Source organism: Ammospiza caudacuta, chromosome 6, assembly GCF_027887145.1.
Source record: "Ammospiza caudacuta isolate bAmmCau1 chromosome 6, bAmmCau1.pri, whole genome shotgun sequence".
In the NCBI taxonomy this organism is placed as follows: Eukaryota; Metazoa; Chordata; class Aves; order Passeriformes; family Passerellidae; genus Ammospiza; species Ammospiza caudacuta.
Window position 1 is genome coordinate 18,962,043 of NC_080598.1, and position 24,411 is coordinate 18,986,453.

The window sequence follows — 24,411 nt, forward strand, 5'->3', positions numbered from 1 at the left end:
ATTTCCACTTCATGGTGAGTTTGCTCATTACGTTCAGGTAGCTGCCCCATAGCCCTGCCACAGCAAAGGATTACGGATGGACGCCTGAGACCAAAGATCACTTAACTCTGACAAAATGTAAAGCAATAAAGAAGGGAAAGCAGTCAGTCTGCAGGACACTTAAAAAGGCTTTCAATGAACCCTCAAGTACACCACTGCTGCAACTACACCTTGAGGCTTCCCATTTTGAGAGGGTTTTCATGTAAACTCCAAAAGCTAGTCTTTCCAGAGATGATCATGGCACTCCTGAAACTTACATTCCACAGAAGTAGAAGGATAATTTTTTTGTTCTATTTCAAAGCAATTTTGCCAGAAAAATGCCATGATGAAATGGTATTTGGACACTACATGACAACAATGCCTACCCTTCTTTCAAAGTGTACAACACAGACATTGCACTGCAGTGGCAGTGCAGAACTGTGTATATTTAATAAAATACAGCTGCATCCAACAAAGGAGAGTGAGGTATCAAATCTGTCTGCTTCATCATGCTTTGAAAGCAAAACACTTCATTTAAATCAGAAACACAAGCAAGTTCATCAGCTCTCCTTAAGATGCTTAGGACCCTGAGATCAGGGGGTGCATAACAAGGCATGGCATTTTTTAGTAGTATTTTACTGATAGTTACACAACAGCTATAAATAAGCATTATATCCTGAGAAAAGTCTTCATTTTGAAATATTTCAGTGGTTTAGGAAGCCCTATCTTCTAAAATGTTAAGTACTATGAGCAAAATTTGCACACCTGTGAAAAAGCTGGATTCATTTAAGAATAAACTGTCAGAGAGACGGTGGTGACAAGACATATGTCAACTGACACTTAAATACACCAGAAAGATTCACCCATTCTTTTCAGAGATTATAGAAGCATGTGTTTCGTTTCAGAAATACAATTAGGCCTGCATTTGTTCCCCCTCAGCTTTCTGCTCTCAGCTGGGACCCCCTTGGTTCCATCCATAAATCTGTGCAGGAGAGGGGCATCGGCAAAAAAACACACTGAGGCCCTGCTTTTGACATCTCAGCCTCAGGTTAATTGGTGTGAGCTCATACTCGAGCTTCAAGCAAAAGCAGCACTCAGGTTCCTGAAAGCTATGAAGTACAAACACAAAAAATAAACCAAGTCACACCAAGAAAGAGCTTTGCCATACTTTGTGAGGTAAATGCACTGATTTTCTGTCAAGTCCAACAGCAGGGATAAAAGAAAAGAGTGTATGACAACACTTCATAGACTTCCCATTCTACTGCATGAAGTTAAACTGAGACCAAACAATGTTCAAACCAACGATTCAGACTCTGAACAGCTGCAGAAGCCAAGGAACCACTGCAGATGACTGTCACCCACCTCTTATGGCAACAAATCAGACCCAGGGGATGAGCAGGTGAATTTTTGGCTCCACTGATATTCAACAGAAACCATGTCATAGATTCTGGTTCAACAGTTTCTTTTTCAGAAAAAACCCCACCACAGTGAAAATCAGCACACCTTGGGATCCCTTTTCACATTTATACAACTCAGATCTCAAACCCCCAAAAATTCTGAGAGATTCTTCATTTTTAGGCTTTATGCTTTGTGGTGCAACACATATATAAAAGCTGCTACTGCTAACTTGTCACTTTTTGTGCCAATTCATCAAGTAGTTTGTATCCAGCAGATCACAGCTCTAAGTTTTTGGCACAGAAAATCTCCTTAACATATTTATATGACGGCAAGGGTCTCAATGTGTTTAAAATCAAAAGGCACCCTGTTCTGAATAACAATCACTACAGACATTACAACTGCAGTAGTAGTGACCAGCTACATGGCAGTATCTCACAAATATTAGGAAGACAACCTGCAGTTTGAGGCTCTTGTAGCTAAGTCTTCACTATTCCCCTGCAGAAGGCTGCAGTGCACAGGTGCTCCAGACACCATAAACACCACCCAAAGCTGAAATCTCCATCCAAACAGAAATAAGTAGCTAGGTTCAAGATACATGCAAAAGTTTAGGCAATGTCGTAATTTCTCTTGAACTTTTCCTTAAATTGTTTGGTTATGTACCTAAATGATGTATTTATTGCCAAATGTGTGTTGAAATGTACTTAATAGCAGACAGACACATTGCACTACTCTAATTCTTGATTAACCACCAGTTTCTAAAACATACATATAGCTTTTAAAATCCACCTGTTTTGATTCATCTAATGCCATGCACTACAGCAAGACAGAAATAAAACATGTTATTTAAAGCTTTCTGGAACAGTACATTTGTCAACAATACTTGATCAAAGCATTTGCTTTCACTGTACCATATTTATTTAACTACTAGTGCTTATTTTAGTCCATATAAAGAGTTCTGAAGAACATAACCTCAGTAGATGCCAGAAGAATGCAGCTTTTAAACATAACCTTACATTCAAAGAGCAAAATCAAGCTCTAACAACATAAACAAGCAAAATTCTCTCATATACACAAACCTTTCCTGTGTGATTTTCTTTTCTTTTTTGAAAGATTTAGTGGCAAAGCCAGGATCTAAGTATTTTCCATGATAAATAATTCAGAAGACAGTAGAAAAACTCACGTGTGGTTGCTGCTATTCAGCAAAAGCTATTTAAATGCATCTAAAATTTTTACTTTATTATTTTATTACCAGAAAATTGAGCACTTTACATCACAGTAGGTTTTGTTGGCTTCTGTGCGGGTTGTTTTCTTGAGGTCAAGTTGTTTAAGAGGGGTTGGTTTGGTTTTTAATCTGGTGTGTTTATCTGTTTACCAGAATCACATTCTCACACTTCAAGGTGTTTTCTGACTTTATGACATAGGGGTGGACACCCTTTATGGGGGTACACCCTATGTGGATACCATCAAAGCCACTCCCTTCCTTAGCTGGTCAGGAGAGAGAAAATATAAGGTTCCTGGGTCAAGATAAGGACAGGGAGAGATCAATCACCAGTTACTGTCTTGGGCAGAAGAGACTCCACTTGGGGAAATCAGTTTAATTCATTACCAATCAAATCAGAAAAAGATAATGAGAAATAAAACCAAATCTTGAAACACTTTCCAGCCACCCCTCCCTTTTTCCAAGGCTGAACTTCACACTCAAATTCTCTGCCTCCTCCTTGCCAGAGGGGCAGGGGAACCCCAGGATTGGGGGTTGTGGCCAGTTCATCACACACTGTTTCTGTCCTTTTACACATTTATTGTGTAGAAAGACAAAACCAGAGTTCTTCACTCTGAATCAGCAGCAATGCTGCACTGAACTGGATAAGATCAATAGTTCTGTAAATTACAAAGCTCCACAAAAGGCCACAATTTTATTTCAATGGCACTGCAAAATATAACCAGTAGGAACCAAACCTGGATTTAAAAACCTCTCCCATTCAAGGAGGGAATAAGCACCTGTAGTTCACCATTTAAATTACAAGTGAAACCTTTGTATAAACTAAACAACAGTGCAGCAAGTATTGACATTTAGAGCTTATAAATGCATTTTCAGGACTGATCTGGTCCACATATCTTCATGGCGCAGCAGGCAGGGAGGATTGTAACAAAATGAGCTAAAAATTCTATTTTTCATCTGACTTCAAGGTTTGTCATGTTTCACAGGGTTTCCACTGCTAATAATAAATCTGTCCCTGACAGCAGAGTTAATCACACCAGATGAACACAGACTTCACCATGCAGGTGAAGATCTGAAAGATCTTCAGAGATCTGAAAGATGCTCCAAATGTCAGGTGGGATCACACACGAGACTTTCAGGGACAGCTCCTGACCATCACACACGAGACTTTCAGGGACAGTTCCTGACCATCACACATGAGACTTTCAGGGACAGCTCCTGACCATCACACACGAGACTTTCAGGGACAGTTCCTGACCATCACACACGAGACTTTCAGGGACAGTTCCTGACCATCACACACGAGACTTTCAGGGACAGTTCCTGACCATCACACACGAGACTTTCAGGGACAGTTCCTGACCATCACACATGAGACTTTCAGGGACAGTTCCTGACCATCACACACGAGACTTTCAGGGACAGCTCCTGACCAAGAGAGGCACCCACCTGGTCAGGCTCATGAGGGTCACCTCTCTAAAGGCTTGACATCAAGCCCACTCTTAGTGCCAGTCCAAGCAGCAGCACTACAGGGAGGGCAATCAAAACAAATACAGCCCATCATTCTTCAAAGCAAATCCTAAAAGAAAGAGTTTCATGCAGCTTTTCCAGACCCCTCCACTCGCAGTGTATCTCTCCTTTGGAGTTAGAGTAAGTTTTGTACAATTCCACCTCACACACAGAAGTGGCAGTCCAGGAATCAAAAGGAAGCTCACAAATATTTTTGTTTCTTCTAGACAAAACCAAATCTCCTCAAACCAGACTGCAAAGAGCAAAGGTCTTTGCAAACATAGTAAATGCCTTCGGCTACTTAAAAGGCAATGTTTATTTTACTTCAAAGATTTTTAGACTAAATTACTTTACAGCAAAAAGTGCAAGCAAAATACCTGGTCTCCTTTTCTTTCCCAAACTCTTAAAACATGCGAGTTGGTCTAGACCTACATATCCCAGGCTAACATAAATAAGTGCATCTTTCATGAAATTTATTTCACAAACAGGAGCTAGACCACTAGACAGAAGCAGCAGCTATGTTTTAAACATTCTGGCATCCCTTTTCACCCCAGTTTCCGTTTCCCTGCACCTTGCTTTTGATCTGGCCCCACCCTGGGAGTCAGTCATCTTCCCTGGGGGAGGAAGGCTGTGCTGGCACAGCTCAGCTCTGCCAGATGTTTTGAGCGAAGTTTCATTCCCTCGCTGCTACTTGCTCGAGAGACAGAGGAGGTATTGCTCTGGGCTAAGCTTCCTGCCCATTGGCTCTGGTGAAGCTTTCCAGCTTCTGAATTAATACCTAAACTAAGCAGCCAATCCACAGAAGAAAACAGAGGGAGGGTGTATGAGAAGAGATACAAGTCCAAACCATCAAACAAACAGGGTATCATTAGTGCCAACAGGTAATTTGTGATTTACAAAACGAACACAGATCTGGGGAAGTGTCCTTCAGTCAGTCCAGCCTACTACAGCTTTTATCCTTCAATACCCAACTCTCCATACTGTATTTGGGCCCAGAGGACAAAGGGGCCCTCATTTACAGCCAGCTCCCAGGCACCACCAGGAGCACATGAAATAGGTGCAGCAATCACAGAGGCACGTTCTTCAAAGCTCACAGGAAGCCCAGGGTGGGTGTGAATTTTTCTCTTGCTCAACGACAGGCTTGCCTGCTTTCTTCCAAGGTATTCTCCACCTAGAGCAGCGTGAATTAAGTACAGGCACATTCCCAGAAAAGCCTGGGAGCCATAAAGGCTCTGCAGGAGGTAGAAGGCAGATTGGAAATTCTAATAACACTTAGTACGTTAACTATTACAGATTTTTCTTTCAAGAACTGACTTTGTCAGGGAGGGTGAGAACCAGCTGTAGACTCTAATGCTTGTTCTTTGTATTTCCTGCAATCACATCTTATCTTTCCATACTTTGGCCTTTCTTCTTTAAATCATTAAAGGAGACTAGACAACTGCTTTTTTTGGAATTGGCCCATGAAATAAAAAGCTATATATTCATCTTAGAGACATGCTCAAGCATAATCCCACAACTTTCTGCTGTACTATCATTTTCCTGACTTCTGACAATGAAGACAATGAATCCAGTAGTCTGGCACAGTTTAACATGTGATACAGTTTAAACAAAATTTCTCTTGGGAAAAAGTTTGTCTGGTGACATTGGCAGCACTAGTGGCTGACCCCTAGGGAAGTGGGACAGCCACACACAGATGGGAAATAGCCAGGAAGGGACTACATGGAGGCACTGAAACATTAGACCCTACCTCGTGGCTGAAAACTCAAGTGCAAGGTCCAGATGCTAAAGTCTGAATGTGTTAGCATCACTGCTGGGGAACTGATACTAAGTGACAGACAGATTATGTTACATAAAGTTCGATTTCTGACTGCCCACAATGGCAACAATTCAAACAAAGGCCTGATAAGCTACTGACAATAAATAAATCAAAGTAAAAAAGCATGCTGCTTTGAAACTTTAGCCTTACAGCCAGAACATTACAGTATGCTCGTTTGTTAAAAGAACTGCTTGATTTTGACCTAATACTACTTTACCAAAGCAACTGAAAATTATTGATTGCCTCTGTTATGAAGTGAGATGAATAAAAACCTAAGAGATTACAAATAAGAAGCCTTCTTTGTTCTGTGTATCACTTCTGCTATGCTGGTCAGTCAAATGCCATTGTTTTTCCTACTGCTCCCACGGCACTGAGAAATAAAAGAAATGAAGTGGTACAAAACAAAAATATTTCCCAGGATTTTGACTGACTGTTTTCAGCCTTATATCTAGGACTAATAATAAGTAAGAAAAACAGTAGCAGTTCTAAAGAATTCCCCACCCTGTTTTAATTTTCATTTTTGTTTTAAAATGTTCATAATACCTTGGGTTCAAATTTCATTTTGAAAAGTTCAATTTTCATTTTTGTTTTAAAACGTTCACAATACCTTGGGTCCTTGGAGCCTTTTAAGATAAGGGCTGGGATTAGTATTTACACAAATTATTAAAAAGCATTTCAATTTTAAAAAGCTGACAGGCAAGCAAAGTTGTACTGTGTATGAGAGCCTAGATGCACTTCAGGAAGGCAATAGAAGCTCCTCCCAAATTTTAATTGACATTGGCTTTCTGTGTATTTGGATTCTCCATGCCTTGCAGACTGCTTCAGTCAGTAATGATTTTTAAGTTCAAGCTAGAGAAAGAATGATGAAAGATACAGTTCCATGATGAAATTTGCAATTCATTCAGAAATTAAAATACTCAAGAAGTCCCTAATCCAAGAGATAAACAGAAGTGACATTTCATCCCTCATCCAAGCTACCTGACATTTCTCCCTCCACTTCTGACACCTTTGCATGAAATGTTTCACTGACAGCATCCACCACCTTCCACCAACTCTTTAAAGCAAACAGTTTTGCTAAAGTGAAAGAGCTCTAACTCAACATCTCCTTTAAATACTAGGAAGAATTAAATACCTGTTACCAATGCCTCACAAAATTAGGAAGCTGTTTCAAGGAACAGACAACTCAGGTTTCTCAGGTAACTCATCAGAAATGTTTCTCCTGCTTTCCTCCTTTTCTCCATAATGAACCAATGTTTTTCCATCTAACACCAAGACTATTTGTTATGCCTTCCTGCACTTTTATTCCATTCTATGTTCCAAGAGGCACAGCAGCAGAATATCCCACTTCTCACCTACTATTTTCCAGATGTTCACCATACCAGATGTAAGTAGCAATAATCCACATATTTGTGCAAAATCTACAGGAACTACAGAGCTGAAGAGTTGTTACATTAAAAAAAAAAACGTTATCTGACTCTACTTAATAGAGATTTAAAGTGCCAGAGGATATTTTTCTGAATAATCACTTATTCCTTTTTCCTAACAAAAAACACTAGCAATGCCGCAGGGAGAAAATGACCAAAACTCCTTACCCTCTATATTTACAAACACTAGTCTCTTCTTTCCAAGTAAAAGCTAATTACAGACACAAAATCAGAAGAAATCAGCAGTTGGGGCACAGATCACAGAATGGTTTGGGTTGGATGGGACATTAAAGATCATCTCTTTCCAACCTGCCTGCCATGGGCAGGGACACTTTTCACTAGACCAGGTTGCTCAGAGCTCCATGCAGCCTGGCCTTGAGCACTTCCAGGGATGGAGCATCCATAACTTCTCTGGGCAACCAGTTCCAGTGCCTCACCACCCTCACAGTAAAGAATTCCTTCCTAATATCCAATCTAAACCTACTCTCTTTCAGCTTGAGGCCATTCCTCCTTTTCCTGCCATTATATGCTCTTGTGAAAAGTCCCTCTCCATCTTTCCTGTAAGTTCCCTTTAGGTACTGGAAAACCCCAATTAGGTCACCCTAAGCCTTCTCTTCTCCAGACTAAATAAAGCTAATTCTCAGCTTTTCCTCCTAGGGAAGGAGCTCTGACCATCTTCTTGGACTCATTCCCACAGGTCCGTGTCCTTCCTGTGCTGGATGAGAGCTGGGTGCAGCACTGCAGGTGAGCTCTCACCAGAGCAGAGCAGAGGGGCAGGATCCCTCCTTTGACCTGCTGCCCTGAGCTGTGAGTGCTCATTACATGACCATGAAGGTATGACTTGATTTTAAAGACAGAAACACCCCTACACAAAAGCTACAAAATAAACGGAGCTGCCTGGGACTTGAAAGCTAACAGTCCCTTGTGTCTGAACACTGAGAAACCAGAGTTCAGCTCCTTTCCAAAAGTCAAATCAACTCACAAAACAGGAGATTCTCCTAATCAGAATTTCTCTTAATGTCTTCACGAGCATTTCAGTACCATGGTTTGCTGACCATGACAAAGTAAAGATTGACAGACTGCCTGTTTGTTTTGGGAATTGTTCGACAGAATGGGCACAGCGTGCATTTTTGTGTGACTTGATGCATGGCTGAGCTTCTCACCTCTGACTCATCGGCCATTAACCTGACATAATCAATTAAGAAGAGGAAAGGAAATTTCACATTATTGCTATAATACTTGAAAGCATTTTTACTAAATTGTAGCATGGAGTTTCCCAGTTCTGTTGCCAAAATATAAATACAGGTCTCTGTTTACAAAGTTATTAATTTCAATTACTGCTACAAACTTCTGCTGCTTAAAAGGTCTACAAGATCCCAGATCTATTGCCTCCACCTTACCTAAAGTATCACAAATGTATTTGCAAGCACATACCATTGTAAAGTTGACTTGCATAGTAAGAACACTGCCCCTAATTTTCTTGAAATTTTTTTCCTTGTGCATGAGATAACTTCCTAAGACAGTTCAGAATTAGGAGTAAGGGAAGAATTATTTCTTTAAATCCTTTTCAACTCTGTTTGCTTTAAAAAGGTGTATGACTCACAGTGGTTAAATATTTAACTGTTTCACTAATGAGCTGAATCCTAACATGTGAGTATGAAAACACGTGTCATTGCAGCTGAAAAATCCCATTCGTATCCAAGGAGCATTTTAAAAAGTTTAGATATATATTAATACATATAGAAACACATGTTAGGAATCTATAAGGCAAGTTGCTGTTTTAAGACTATTCTACACACACATTTAGTATTCTGTGTAGATATATGTGGGAGTTGGGGTTTGGTTATGTGGGTGTTTTTTTTCCCTTTTTAGCAAAAAAAATTGCACTAATTCAACCCCAAATGTGCGCGCTATTGCATTAATAATTATGATGACATAATAGTACAATTATACCCTGTGGGACTAGGCTACACTGACATGTGCAACCACGTGCCCACCATCACTTCAAAGACAGAAAGAGATAGAAGATACTGCCCCACCCTGCTGCTCATTCCTGCACTTCTCATCTTGGAGGTTGCCACCCACAGAGCTGAACAGAGGTAACCTGTTGTGGAAGTGCTCTTGGCCCTCTTTGTTACCACCATATAGGTTTAACCACCTTTGGTGGCAAAAATAAAAAAGGCTTTCTGAGGCAGCTGGGCACTGCAGGAGACCATGAAAGTGAACACAGTCCAGTCCAGTTCTGGGCAGTGGTAAATCCCACGGAGGGCCTGCAGCAAAGAGCTAGCACACAACTGCTTCTTAAGATTCCCAGAGAGACATGCATCTGCAAACCTACCTGCACCCTGCCTGTTCTAGCTGAGCTTGAACAAAACAGGTTTTGTTTGTAGAGATGGCCCAGCTGCCAACTCAGGTTCAATAACCAGCTCTGGATTATGGTAGGCAGGTCTAGACCTGCAGGATCAACTTAATCTCAGCCAAGTTGGCCTCAATCAGCTGTCAGGGCTGCTGTCCTGCAGCAAAACAGATGAAAAGTAAACACAAAATGCTACTTAACTCATTATTCAGTCAAATCAATACATGAGAGGCACAAGCTCCAGTGTGTAAAATAAGGGCCAAAATCTCAGTTTTTGGGGGACAAAAGAAACACCAAACCAAAGCCTTCACAGTTCTAAGTTAAGAAATGAGACAAGAAGTTAAATATATTTTCCTTTTCAGTGTTGTGACTGCTGAGGCCCATCACTCAACCAGAATGCCTGGAGCAGGCCAAAGCTGGGACTTGTGGAAGTCGTGTTTTCTCTGCCTCAGTGCCTGGCTGTGCAAGAGCCCACTCAGAACTTCCTTCCCCTTACATTTGCAACCACTTTGTTTGGGCTGCAAAGCCTATGAGGGTAGGAGCTATCTTTCAGAGCACGTGGCTCAACACTCTACTAGGTGTTGTACTCAATCTTTCAGGCAGGGCTGTAATGGAAACAACAATAATGTCCTTTCTCAGAAGAATAACATGAGTCTGCTTGTAAATTTTGTTGCAGATAAAGTTTCCATCACACTTTTAACTATCAAAAGCTAACAAATCTTACTCTACAGTTCCACAAACAGTTTAAGCCAGAACTGTTGCCAAAAGAAGCAATCTCATCTGGCCAAAAAAAAGGTTAATTTGAACCCATCTGGGTTCTCCAAGGCAATTGACAACAGAGCTGCATAAATGCTTGTGTTGGCAGAAGGAATGGAGCAGCAGGATCATTTCTTCAGGTGGCAGTGCCAGTTTATGTAGGCTGAAACCCCCTCTTGAAAGTCCAGCCTGGGTTCTCTGAAGGATTTATCTCACAAAGCCAACTTAGAGTGGAAAAGCTATGGATCACCCGATTTTACACATAAAACTGCTAATATTCACCTCCCAAGAACGCTGCAAGGTTAAGCACACTCGTGTTTGTAAGGCATTACAGAAGTAAGATTAGTAAATATTTAATTTTCTGTCCTCCCTTTCCCCCAGCCTTGGCGACTGAGTATAACTCATTCTGAGCTCCAAATACTAAATCAATGACTTGGAGCAGCTCCTAGAAGGTAGCTGTCAAGCTCCCAGCCTGTGGGCCAGATGGAGGTCAGTCATCACACGCATGCAATCCAACTAAAAACTGCTCTGCAGTGCTGCAGCCACAACAGCACCTAAATGCATTGTACCCATCCATGCTCCAGGGAACCCTGGAACAGACAAATCACCTCCACAGCAGACACCCCTTCTCACCTTGATCTGGGGAACAGCTGCAGAGGGATAAAGGACAAGCAAATCAACTCCTCCTGCATGCGTTCCACATGTGAACACATCCTGTCAAACTGACAGAAACAACAGCAAAAAGAAGAGCTTCTGAAAGGTGCCTAAATAAGGATGTTAACAACATGCTGGAGGAAAAAAAGAGGCCAGCCTCAGTGTGATTAGCATAAGGGAAACCATCAAAGCAAGGCAGCACACAGCTTGCTTTCACAGACTGGGTGTGAAAACAGGCATTTTGCTTATTTTGTAAGTACTTCAAAGTCCGCCTGTTTCTGAGTGCCAGTAACAGTTCTGGGTTCCCCAACATCTTAAAAATATGCTCCTGATCTACGAGTTAGGTGGAAATACCTGATGTAAGCAATGTACTAAGGCACAGGTCCCTGAAATCAGTGACCAGCGGGGATGGCTGAGCAGTGCAAAGGTCCTAGGACATTTATCCCAATATTTGGGATAGATAGATAGATAGATAGATGTAGATATATATATATAGATATATATATAAAATATATATGGTCCCTAGAGGGAACTCAGAAGGCCACAGAAGTCACTCTGCTGCAGAGCCCCTGGCTGCTGTGGCTATCAGGGCACACGGGCACCCATCCTTGTTTGCTCCCAAGGCACGGGACATGCCACGAGCAAGGAAAGGAAAACGCAGCACGTGGCAGCTCCCTGGGCTATCCAGACTTCTCCAGCAGCTCAGTGCAAACACCATGTTCTGAGCTCCACAATTAAATTCATTTCTTTTATGAGCTGAGATAAAATGTAAATGCCCGTGCTAATACTACTAGCCACTGAATCAACAGCTCTAGTAAACTTTCACAAGGCCCTTCTGATTACTGAGATAAAGTAGAATTGGGCCTCACAGTACAACAGGAGCAATCCTAGAAACCCTTTGTGCAAGACAAGTTTAACACAACTCATGCTTCAGTCACAATGACATTTTTTTATACCAACAAAATAAAAGTAAATTAGATAAAAATACATTTAAAACATTAAATGTGAGATAAATACAGTTGGGAGTTACGTAAATCAAACTCGTGCTTCCTAGGTTACAAGTGTTCCCTAAGTACAAGCAGACTCTGTTGAAGAAATCTTTCCTATTACATCCTGATCCTGTTAATATTTATGCACACAGGAAGCTCCACTGAAGTCATGATGACGACTCATACACACAAAGTTAAACACACTGCACAACTGCGAGTCTCGTGCCATAAAAACTTCACTTAAAAACGTAGAACATAATTTAGTTGCCTCTGCACATATACATTTAAGAAAAAAAACCAGCATACAGTCTTGCCATTTTTCCCCCCTGAAAGGCAAGGCATTACCCCTTTGTCTAGAGCCATGGAATAAACTCTCAGTAGGGCAGAATTGCTAGAGGCTCTACTCAATGAAATGGGTACAAATGAAATGGTACAAATGAAATCCAGCTAGAAGTATTTTTTTCTTCAAATTACTGATGAAAAGAGAAAGATTATATATATAAATACATATGTAAAGATGCATATACATAAATACATATGAAGAAGTAAGAGTATTCTCCCATGGCGTTGCTCTCTATCTGTGCACAAAGCCAGATATTTGTCACTTTTTTCATGGCCTGGCAAATTTCTAACAGGATGTTCATTTGCTCATTGTCCTTCCCAGAGCAGTCAGATCTCAGTGCAGAGACGCACTCTGCTCCTGCCAAACACAGAAGTCAAGAAACAAAATAATCAAGCTTTTCAGAAAATAAACTCATAGAAGTTTACTTTAGAAACTGCCAAGAAAGCCACCAAGAAGTCCAGTTGATTTGGGGTTTTTAGCCAGTTTATTGAACCCACTTAACCCAACATTGCAAAATAAAGTTCCTAATACACTCAAGTTATTTTCTCTCTCCTAGCTCCTGGAAGCTCCTTTCTTCTTAGGCACCGGCACTCGCTGCTTTTCTGCACTACAGCTACACCACACCTGCAGAGCTGATGCCAGTTCTGCCTACCAAGGGCCACTTAAAACCATTCAAGAGCCACCAGCAAGTGACAGCTGGCAAATTCAAACCTGTCTCAGTAGTCTATCATATGTAATCAATTGCAAATAGAACTTCAACAGACTCATCCCATTATTTCCTAGCTAATTCCCCCTGGGAAAACAAGGCAGCAACTCCCACTTTGAATCATGAAGCTAGTTTTGCCCCTGTCCCTCCTCCCAGCTTCTCCCTTTCCCCTCCCTCAGCCTCAGTTCAGGGCCCTGTTTCAGTTTTTGGGCTCGATATCCGTTATGTTATGTCAGCTGTTACATTGCGCTTAAAACAATAGACTCCAGCTGGCTGAGGTCAGATGTGAAAACAAGGACCTAACAAAGCCAGGGACCCTCCAGTTATACTGAAATTGAGATACACACTGAATGTAGCACTTAATGACAAACTACTTTCCAGACATTTGGGCAAAGCATAAAGGAAACACCTGTCACTGCAAACATTACACACTAATCCAGATAAACCCTAAATTTAAAAATCTTTCTTTTCTGGCGATAGCATGCACCAGTATTCCACAGCTTTAATTTTTTTTCCCCTAGATGGAATTTGTATTATTCTGCTTGTTCACTAAAATAATAAATAGTGGGAAATATGTATAATTTCAAAGGAAATACGTTTACTATGCTTCTTTTGGAGTTCACCAAGCTGATGTTCCAAGTTTCACATGAATTCATACCCCAGGAAAGTTTAGTCAAAATTTAACCCTTAAGTAGGAAGCTTGACAAAAGTGAACAATAAATGTAACTGTGAATGAAACACGCCATTTTCAGCGATGGCGTTTTCTTATCTGCACCTTTGAACACAATTTATTAGAATGTACCTGTTCTTAAAAATAAAGAAACGAACCACTGTGTGAATTATGAAGGCAAATACGAGCTCCTGAGAACAGGTGAAAAACTAATAACTCCAGAGAACACATCTCTTACTTATCAAAACCCTGCATCCAATTTAAAAGCAGTGTTTCCTGAGAGCTTTCACACTGCCGCAGCTCACGCCTGACAAGCTGGGCTGCTCGCTGTGTGTGGAAGGACATGGTGGCACCCTGCTCATGCTGGCGTCTGGCAGGGAGGGAGATGCCCGTGTCAGACCCTGCAGACAGCACCCATCCATCCCTGGCGCCTGTGCTGGCCACAAGCTGAGCTCGGGGCAGTCACTCTGCCCAGAACCCATCTCAGTCTTCAGAGTCTGAGTCCCAAAACGTGCCTGGTGCTTCACAGCCCCCTCATCCCAATGGGGATAAATGCTGAATTCCTTCATGCACAGCCATGTAGACATTGACTTTATTTTAAATGGCAGCGTTCAGTTATGCCACCACGTAACTCCAGGTACAGAAAACGCAGGGAAAGGGATTTTTCTTTTCAAACTTCGTAGAAAAGGCAGAAGTAATCAATTTTCTACATCCAAGCCACTCCATTGTAGCAGACCAAAATAAGAATTCAAACCCACAATGCGGACCTTCTGGATGAAATGTATGGATATATGTCAAAAGAGACAGTTTTTTCCTGTAAAAACTGCTGCCTATTCTTATCATATATATCTAAAGGCCATACCTGGTGGTAACATTACAGAAATTTAGAAAAATTAACTTTTTCTTTTATCCCAACTGAATAGGAAACATCTAATAATACCAAGAGTGTACCTGGCAGGGCATAACATACGGGAAGTCTTTCTATGTTTTAACAAGCTTAAGAACTTTTTCTTTCTCCTCCATGCAAACACTTGCCCAATTCATTTCACTGAAAGCATTAATTGTTGTCCGTTTTTTTTTTTGTTTGTTTTTAAAGGTATCCACATGATGAGCAATAAAGTAGACCAAGCTGCATGAATTTTGAGGCTCCACCACAAAGTTGCCAGAGTTTTCTCTGGCACCAGTGTTTACACAGCCCTTTTCTCCCATCCCTCTCTCCACAAATTATGGTTGCTAATTAGTCGTATAAAACTCCCCAAGCCCATGTGGAAAAACACTTCTTAATAAAGGAGTTCATTCCTTCCAAAATATATTTTTATCTAGTAGAGGACACCATCCAAGGTCAGAAGCAGCCGCCCCAGGAGAAGACAGCGTGGGCCAATGCTGCCCTCTGCAGATTTTACATGGAAACTCCAGCCCTTCTACCAGGTTTTGACTTTTAGCACATGTCTAAACAAAACCAGCTCATCTCCCCCTTACTGGTCTTAGCATGCTTTCATTCCATATCATCTCTTCATTCCTCTTTAACTCAGATTTCATCTACACCAAACCAGAGAAAGAGCCTTGCCTTTAATTTTTTTTTTTAACAAGAAAGCACCCATTTAATGAAATTGGTTCAGCTGTCCTGAACAGACAGCCTTATTTCCACTTTAGGAGAATCTGATTTGGCTCCCTTTGACCTGCTCAGAATGGACATAAAGCAGAATTTAAGCACGCTCACACACCCTTCTGAACCAAATGAATTAAATACTTTTAACATCACATCTACTTTAAGTGCATAACTCTCTTCTGCAGGCCAGGGGAGTTGACAAGGGATGGCTTTGAGAACAGCTGGAACAAGTTAAGATCTCACTACCAGCAACCTTTCAAAGCAGTGCAGCTGATTTTGCAGGGAGGCAGATTAGAAGCCCTCACGTTATCTGCCAGCACAGCCCAGGCACAAACATCACAACCAGGGGCTGAATGCAGCCAGAAACACCTGGGTGCACTTTCAGGGGAAGGTCCCTGCTCCAGCCGCTCCTCATACTGTTGCCTCATTAAAAGAGGAGAGGGCAATTTTAATTTATAATCATGTTTTCTGAGCCTCCAAATCACTCACAGCTGGCATTGTTCCTACAAACTAAAATGTAAAGAAGCCAGCTTTGACTGAAAGCTGGGATTCTCCACTTCAGCTGTCAGTCCAGAGCGACTCCCTGGACAGGTCTTTCTGCAGGTCCAACAAAGGAAAAAGTTTAAAGACCATAAATCCACTAGACACGTCTTCTACACCAGCTGGCCTCGCTTTGGGTCAGACCAGGGGACATTGCTGAGGCTGCAAGGACAAATTTTTCACTTTCTCAGCTACAGCTGCTCTTCAGAGTCTGCAGACTAGATGAATCTGTAGAGCTGTCACCAGGCACCTTTACAGATACTAAATTAATTTTTCAAAAGGATGAAAATGCACCAATGCGGATGGTGAGTCTGCATTTTGGCCTTCTTAAGCAAGGGATATTATCAGGAAAGAAAACTGCTGGAACCCCTTTGAACTGTGTATTCTCTGTGAAGACCACCTTCAGAAGCAAAAGCTGAAGGTGTTTTCCTCTTTCTCTCTCAAAAGACCCACAAAAAACTCCAGCAAACAAAAGCCAAGTTTTACACTCAAAACAAAACATTGTATTAAAAAAGCAATATAAACTAGATTTCCTATGGGCCTAGACTCTGTACCAGTTTCTCAGAAGTGTAGGAATAATTTCAATGTCAATAAAGTAAACGTTAATAAACCAAAACTATTGCCTTTTTATCTTAATTTGTATTTTTTAAAGTTTAAATATTGTTCTCTCTCTTCAGTAAGAAGTATGCTAAAGTAGAAAAGGAACTTAAAACAGAAAGCTGGAAAGAGTTTATACTTTCATCATAAAAACACAGCTTTTTCTTCTTTTTTTTATTTGGCAGGAATCAATATTGAAATGAGATTCCTACCAGAAAATAGCTTTTTCAGGCACACCAAATATCCCTTGGTTCAGCAGAATATTTAATCCCCTTGGATCAGGCACTTGGATTTTCTTAGATCATGCTGAGATAACAGCATTCTGCTGTGTTCTGGCACCATAAAACCCTTGCTTATGAAAATAAAAGAAAAATACGGTCTCTCTGGGAACATACATCTCTGCGCTGCTTTTTTCCATAGTTTAGACATTGCAGTCTCAGAATCAATTTCTGCCCTGATACACCACATTCTCTTTATGAGTCACGGCGAAAGCTCTCCCGCACCACTGTTTTACACGGGCCAAGCGCGCACAGGGCCCTTCTAAACGATGATGCTTTCACAGCCTTGGCTCGGGCTCCAGCCCACGCTGGGCAAGCGCCAGCCAGGAACTAACTGGAGTCAAAGCCCCTCCGACAGCACCATCTAGTGAAAAAAACAGAGAAAATAAACACATGAAAATTTAAACAGTTTTCACTGCATTCTGGAAACGAACAAAAGGCCAATTCTCCCCTAATCTCCCATTACAACTGCGTTTAGGTATAGCTTTCATCAAGGCTCTTTGCCTCGTGAAGTGTGGTGACAAGTAGAGAAAGATTCGGCGGCTAATTGTAAGCTTTTTGTCTAAATCTGGAACGCCACTTGGAACACATATAAACTTGCCCCTGTTTATTTTTCCAATGCTAAGCTTGTGCTTTTCTTGCTTTTAGGAGAAATAGAAGTGGTTTTTAATGCTTTTAAATTATTGATAGCGTAACATCTTTTGTTTCGTGCTGTGCTAGTGGGAGGTGATTTTTAAGACAAGCAGTTCCAGAATAAAATAAATTAATATATTTGGATATACTACAATATTTTTTTAATATACTTCACAAAATTGTTTTTTCCACCCAGTTTCAAATTGAAACTGCCACAACATATAATCTCAACAACTTTTATAGTTTTTATTTTCATGTTATTGTAGTATCTTGTATGACTATATTAGTAAAGCATGAAATTTCTTCTTCATGAAAAAGGGCACACAGCTTCTATCTGTAACTTCAATGTGACCAGGCTCCCTGCTTTCAAAAGGACTACCTGCTGAAATTATACAGGTGCTCAGATCTTTTACAGAGTCAGAGCTAAATACTTTGGCTATTCGCAGGAAATAAAGCAGTATAGCTATTAATTGTGAGTGCTTTTAATAGTCTTGTTTAATTAGTTTTCCAGTCAGGAGGAGGAGATTCTGTTCTTTTCCCAATGCACATCTTCAGTGCCATGCAACTCCAGTTTCATGGGCTTACTTGATGGTCTCAAACCACAAACTCTACATGACCAAAGTTCCTTCATTCTCAGTTAAAGCCATCTCCAGGATTCCCATACTCCTGGTAGGTTGCTGGTACTCTGCTGCCCCTTTGAGCATTTAGTATTATTTTGTCAATCAAATTGCTTGCCTTCCTTTGCTCACCTACAATGACAATGTTTCCCACTTGAATTGTCTGGCTCCAAATAAAAATCATTACTGTCATTAAAAATCCTTCTATAGACACAATAAAGAAATGAATTCCTATTGCAGAGCAGTAGAAAGGGTGCTCTCCTAAGCTTTCATTTCTCCTTACAGCATCTTTGGGAAGCTTGCACTCTCTCTCTTTCAGTTTTGTGCCTTAATCCCTACGTGCTGCTACACTTTATTTTACTTCCTTCTTTCCATTTTGCAGCCTCTCTTCAACCAGCCCTCTGTGATTAAATCTCCCCCTAAGAACTCAGTTACATCTACTTTTGACAACTTGTAAAAAGTAAACAAAAGTAAAACAACTTATTTGACTTTAAGGCAGCTGACTACCTTAAAATCTCTTAAGGAACAGGAGAATAGGAAAATTTCACAGGGTAGACAGATGCCAACAGGAGTGAGATTTTGACATTTATGTTTGCGTTTCAAGATGCCACAACCCCTTGGAAAGTCCCACTGAAACTGGATAGAGCAGAGAGCACATTAGCCCATCTACTGCTTTGGATGGATGGCTCCCCATAATCCCCACAGGTTTCATCAAAGTTACCACAGTTAATCCTTTAAGAAAACAGCATCAGCCTCTGCCAATACTGAACAGACAGACAACTGCTCATTTCCCGTGAAACCCATGCCAGTAGGATTTCAATTTTAGAAATTAACCACAGTTTTTCTCACTATGCAGAACAGGAACACTGATACATCATTCACCAATTCCCTCACTACTTGGAGAGGATGATAACACAGAACAGCAGAAATACACAATACTGGATATTCCACACACTGTGTAATCCTGAATGTGTTGCATGCACTTTACACTGCCAGATACAGACAACACACACTGAACACAGGATGAACAAACCAAAACAAGCTCCATGATTTCACAGGGTGGGGGCAGAGAATGAAACCTTGCTAGTTATGTTGACACCAGAAGCTGTTTCACTGAGACAACACACATGTCTAATACTATGATATATTGCAAAGGTGAGTGAGACATTACCAGGAGTTAAATTCATCACAGACATTGGCAGAAGTTATGGATAAAAAACCCTACTAGTGATAGAGTAAAAAAACCCAAAACAAATTAAATCTGTACAGAAGAGGAAATGCCAAACCACAAAACATTGTACTGAATTCATAAATAAATGTATGGATGCTCTTAGCTGGCACTAGTTATGTTACACTTAGGAGTTCAAACATCTTACAAGTTAGTTTAAAATTATATAGAGGAATGAAAGCACTTAATGCAGAAACAGTATGATTGGCACTAAATTTAATATGCTATATTCCTATTCTTACAGCATTCATATTAGGTATAGAACCTTGGCATATTTCATAGATAATTAGACAAAAAATATTAGAATTGATGGGGATCCAAAGTGAACTTTTTCATGTGAATAGTGGTAATACACTTATTGACATAACTGAAGCATTGCTACAATACCTGTTTTGAACAAACATTTAAATTGCTAGTTAGCATTTTCTCTATAAAGTGACAGTGCTTCCACAAGTTAAATAATGGTCATTTATTTATAAACACAAAAAATCAATGATTTAGCAGGGGCTATCCCACTAGTGAGGTACAACAAATTCATTAAAAGTTTGGATGTTTAAAATCATGCCTCTCCAACCTCAAAACTAAGACTCTTCAATAAAACCTAGGCTGGCCAGGACACATATACTCATGAAGCATTTGTGTGAATACCTCTATGCTGCAGCACTGGTGTACTACAACCATGGTGACTGTGTTTTCTCTACTGAAGGGAAAGAGCATAAGACTGGTAGAGCAAGATGTCTTAAAGTCAATGGACATAAGTTTTCCATTTCTGAAACAAAGCTGAATATGACACCAACTAAATTAAAGGACTTCCACTTAGTTTTTTTCCCCTGCTGTGGCCAGGTGTCTGGTCTTCAGTAGGCTGAAAACTATTAACCCAAGCAATAGGAGGGATTCAAGCTTAATTAGAATAACTGTATGTGTTGGGCACAGCACAGGTGTCCTCAGTACAGGCCACAGAGGGTACACCACCTCATTTTTGGGTTACCATGACTTTTAGAATTTCTGTAGTTTGCAGATTCATCAGGGAAAAGCAGAAAAGTCTCTTGTCAATTAAACCACAAGGAGCATTTTGTTTGATATGGTGTTAGCTCAGGAGATTAGAATTTGCACATTGAGAACAAACACACATCAATCACATTAATGTCCATGTACATACCATCCAAAATAACGTCCCTGTAGCAAGAGCTGCATACTGCTCAATTGTAGAAAGCACGCTGAAGATAAGGCATATCAGCACAATAAGGAAGCTGCAAATGAAAAGAAATTAAACAATTAAAATAATGTAATGCAGTGTAATAACCTATGGGGAGAATAGATAATTATGCCATCACAAATCATCTGTTTACAGTGAAATGTCATTGGTATTGGATTATCCCTAAACACAGCTGGTAAGTGTTGCATGATCCTGCTTCCTGTTTGATAGTTTATTTCTCTTCAGACACTGAGGTTTGGGGTTGGACATTATCAAATGAAACCATATGGTAAAACTAGCTTTAGCCTACCTCCAAGATTTGCTGTTTCCTGGCCCCTCATGGAAAGAGCATTCCTTGCTCTTTCCTATTTTGAGGACTACTTTGGCTGAATCACCACACAACCCCCAAACATGTTTCAAGTATCTGCCTTTTTGCTGATCCAAAGCCCAATAAACCGGGAAAAAAAAAAAATCACAGCTAAGCCAAACTTTAATAGGCTGTGCTATACTGTCTTTTATAATTGACCCCAAATAAATAAAGTCTGACATTTGGCATTTGAAACACAACCTAGGTCTGATTCCACCTAACTCCAAACCCCTGCCATGGGCAGTCACCTAAACCAGGCTGATCAGAGCACCACACAGGCTGGCCTTGAACACTTCCAGGGATGGGGCTGACACATTTGTCCATGGGGAGATGGTCCTGGTTTCCAACATAAGATCCAGCACAGCCAGGGAAGCAGCCCAGCTCTCTGCAACCTCCCAGAAATGCTCTCCCCCCATGTGGGGAGCAAGGCTGCTCAGCCCTGCAGCCTCTGCCTTCAAAGCCCTTCCCTGAGCAGCTTCAGCTGCCCCCCACCCCACAGGGCTGCTGCTTCCCCTAAAGGATGTACCACCCCTGGGAAGAAAACCATGCAGCACCCAGACTGGATGCTACCCACTACTAGCCACAGGCAGCTTCCAGCTCCCAAAGAACTGCACGTTTCTTTGAAAAACACAACAAGAGCAACCAGCAAGGCTGAAAACATCCACTTGTTAAACACAACGTTAGTTGTTAGGGCTACGTCTCACCATTTTCTTGAGACAAGCAACACCAATCCTTTGTACTCAACTGAAACTTGCTGCAAAATCCAAAAACTAAATCACTCATCCTGTTAGGCATCCCTAAAACAGTTCACAATCTTCTAAGTAAAAAAAAAAAACAAAAAAAAACCACAACAAAAAAGAATTGGCATAACAAATAAAACTGAATTCAAGAGAAGTATTAAACCAGGACATAAGACTGACATAGCTCAGCTGAAGAGCCTCTACCTTTATTCACAGAAGTGAGCACTTCTTTGGGTGGATCTTTTGAAAGACCGAGCACTCAAGAAAACAAAACAGTGTTAAGGCTGACATAGGCTACACCCCCCAATGATTGCTTCATGATACAGCATATGCAAGTCCAAAGCACACACAAAAAATGATGCCAGAATCATTAAGGTTGGAAAAGACCTCAGACCAAGCCTGACCTTTGAGATAACTGAGTCCAGTCTTTGAGACTGTGCTACCAAATAATGGAGAAAAAGTCTGTAGCTAATTAGATACAAAAATCAAATAGATAGTGAAATTATTGGATAGAGATTCTCACATATCAATAAAAGTATCCATATAAAAACATACTTAAGCAAAATATAAGTATGTGGGTGTTTGTTTCATCTCTGAAGTCTTCTCACTTTACCCTATATCTCTCTGCCTTTGGGCATTCTTAAGCACAAGTAAGCTGTGCAGACAAGGCAGGAGAATGCAGAGGTGAGTCAATAATTTGTAACATAACATAAATGTGCCCTAAGTATCCAGCCCTTCTGTCTGCAATATTCTCAAAATTGCATAAGCGCAATACACATGACAATGTGAACATAAATGTTCCATAGAGAGAGCTGAGGCTCTCTGGATTCGAAGTCCATACACAAAATTAGCAGTTCAAAGCAAACAATGAGCTGCAAGGGATGAGCAGCACCACTTCACATTTACTGTACCCCTCAGTAGCAGTAGACACGTTGGAATGTTTAACTCAGCCAGCACAAGAAACCACAAGGGGGCAACCAAAGCAAAGACTATCCCGTTCCTGTCCCTTTCCTAAACAAACACAAACCCCTAATAAGCATCAAAGTTTAAAGTTCATGTGCCGAAGCGACAAAAAGATAAACTTAGTGTCAGTCGTTTGCCAAATCTCTATGCTTGTTCATATTAGAGAAATTGATGGCTGAAGTAAGAACTGCATCAAGTGCCACTCACCCCACTGCCTGCCTACTTGTATGGCTTTTCATGCACATGGACCCATTTCAGCCTTACTAATTCATTTTTTTTTCACCCCCAGAGAAGCTCTTACAATTCACTGCAGACTCTTTCCAGGCTGATGCACGAAACACCTTCATAACCACAAATACACATTATGCCAAGCAAAACAAAGATGTTTGGTGAGGAACTGCTGCTTCATGTCTGCTCCTTTGGCAAGGGAGAGATGACACCCACAAGGTGCCAGCCCAGCACCACAGCTGAGCCACTCACCCTGTTACACTGGCATTGCTATTCTGCTTAGATCAATTGCACATAAGGAACAGAAGGTGCAAAATTAAGACATTAAACAAACACACACGGTGTTTTCCTCCTGTGGCATGAGCCTACTGTTTGTTGCCTTCCAAAACTCAGCTTTGTTTTTGTTTTGGTATTAGTGGCTCCCTTCTCCACCTCTGAAGTGTAAGAAGGGAGTGAGGCACCAGTAAAATAGAAGACAGGAAGTTTGGCACTTTTTTCCTTTCTCTTATTCAGTCCTAAGTGGAACACAGATCCCCAGTTACTGCCTAGGCAGCAGACAAGTCCACAGGAGTTAGTCACAAACAACAGTGGCAGGGACAGACTCTGCCTGAAACTTGAATTTGCTTATGCAAAAATCATCCTGGAGCAACTTAACTGGCCAGCCTCAGAAAAGCAAACATTACAATTTTCATAAAATAACCTTATCACTTTACTGTGATTGCTATTACTACGTATAAAATTTTTAAAAAAGGAAAGAAAAAACACTTGTCTTGGTGCAAATGCGAAACATGTAAACTCTTCATCCAACCAGTAAATATCAGACAAACTAATGGGCAGCTAACTCCACTATGGCATAATTTCTTTAATATACATTTTTCCTCTTAAGGAGAGACGGTCAGCAAACTGGAATTTCTTAAAATTTAGCACTCTTAACAGCCAGACAGGGCTTCATCTCTTGCAAACCACGAGTTTTACCTCCTGAAACCCACTGCCTGTTTGCCCTCTGTGAACAAATGAGACCATCCTCAGGAAAGGAAGCAGAGTGATGAGTTCAGGCTCTCATCAGCTCTGATATCTCTCTGATTGTGGGGCCAAGCAAGCACCAGAGATGAGGAGATAGCCTGGGAAGTTTTTCATGCTGTCCCTCCCAGGTCACAAAGCAGCATGTACTTGCATGTAGATAAGTCACATCTACTGCATCAGTAGATGCATTCAAAAATACTCAGCTTGGTGGTTAAGTCATATCTGACAGTGCTACGGTTTTTTTTAAACCAAGAATTTTGCAAGTGGCTGATCATCTCTGTACTGCCTGATGTGAAACTGCATCCCCACTGCTACAGCAGTGCGGACATTACAAAGCAGCAGATGTTTTCCCGTCCCTGAGGGAGCCAGAGCCCGAAGCGGAGCTCTCAGTGCGCACAGCACCAGGGTGCCACGCTTGGACTCGGGATGTGTCTGTGCCACACCAGCCTCTGGAGAGAGCAGCATGAACACAGACACCGCTGTAGGGAGAGCTACACAGGGCAGTGCCTGCACCGGCGTGCTCATGTGGGCAGAC

The 24,411-nt window shown here is 41.1% G+C and overlaps 1 protein-coding gene across 1 annotated transcript in view; it reads right to left on the minus strand.

Moving 5' to 3' along the window:
• KCNQ1 (potassium voltage-gated channel subfamily Q member 1) overlaps positions 1-24,411 on the minus strand; it is a 329,407-nt gene that overhangs the window by 268,292 nt on the left and 36,704 nt on the right. The window contains exon 2 of the mRNA XM_058806463.1: positions 20,520-20,610. Coding sequence (XP_058662446.1) covers positions 20,520-20,610 — 91 coding nt within the window. The remainder of the gene's footprint in view (positions 1-20,519; positions 20,611-24,411) is intronic.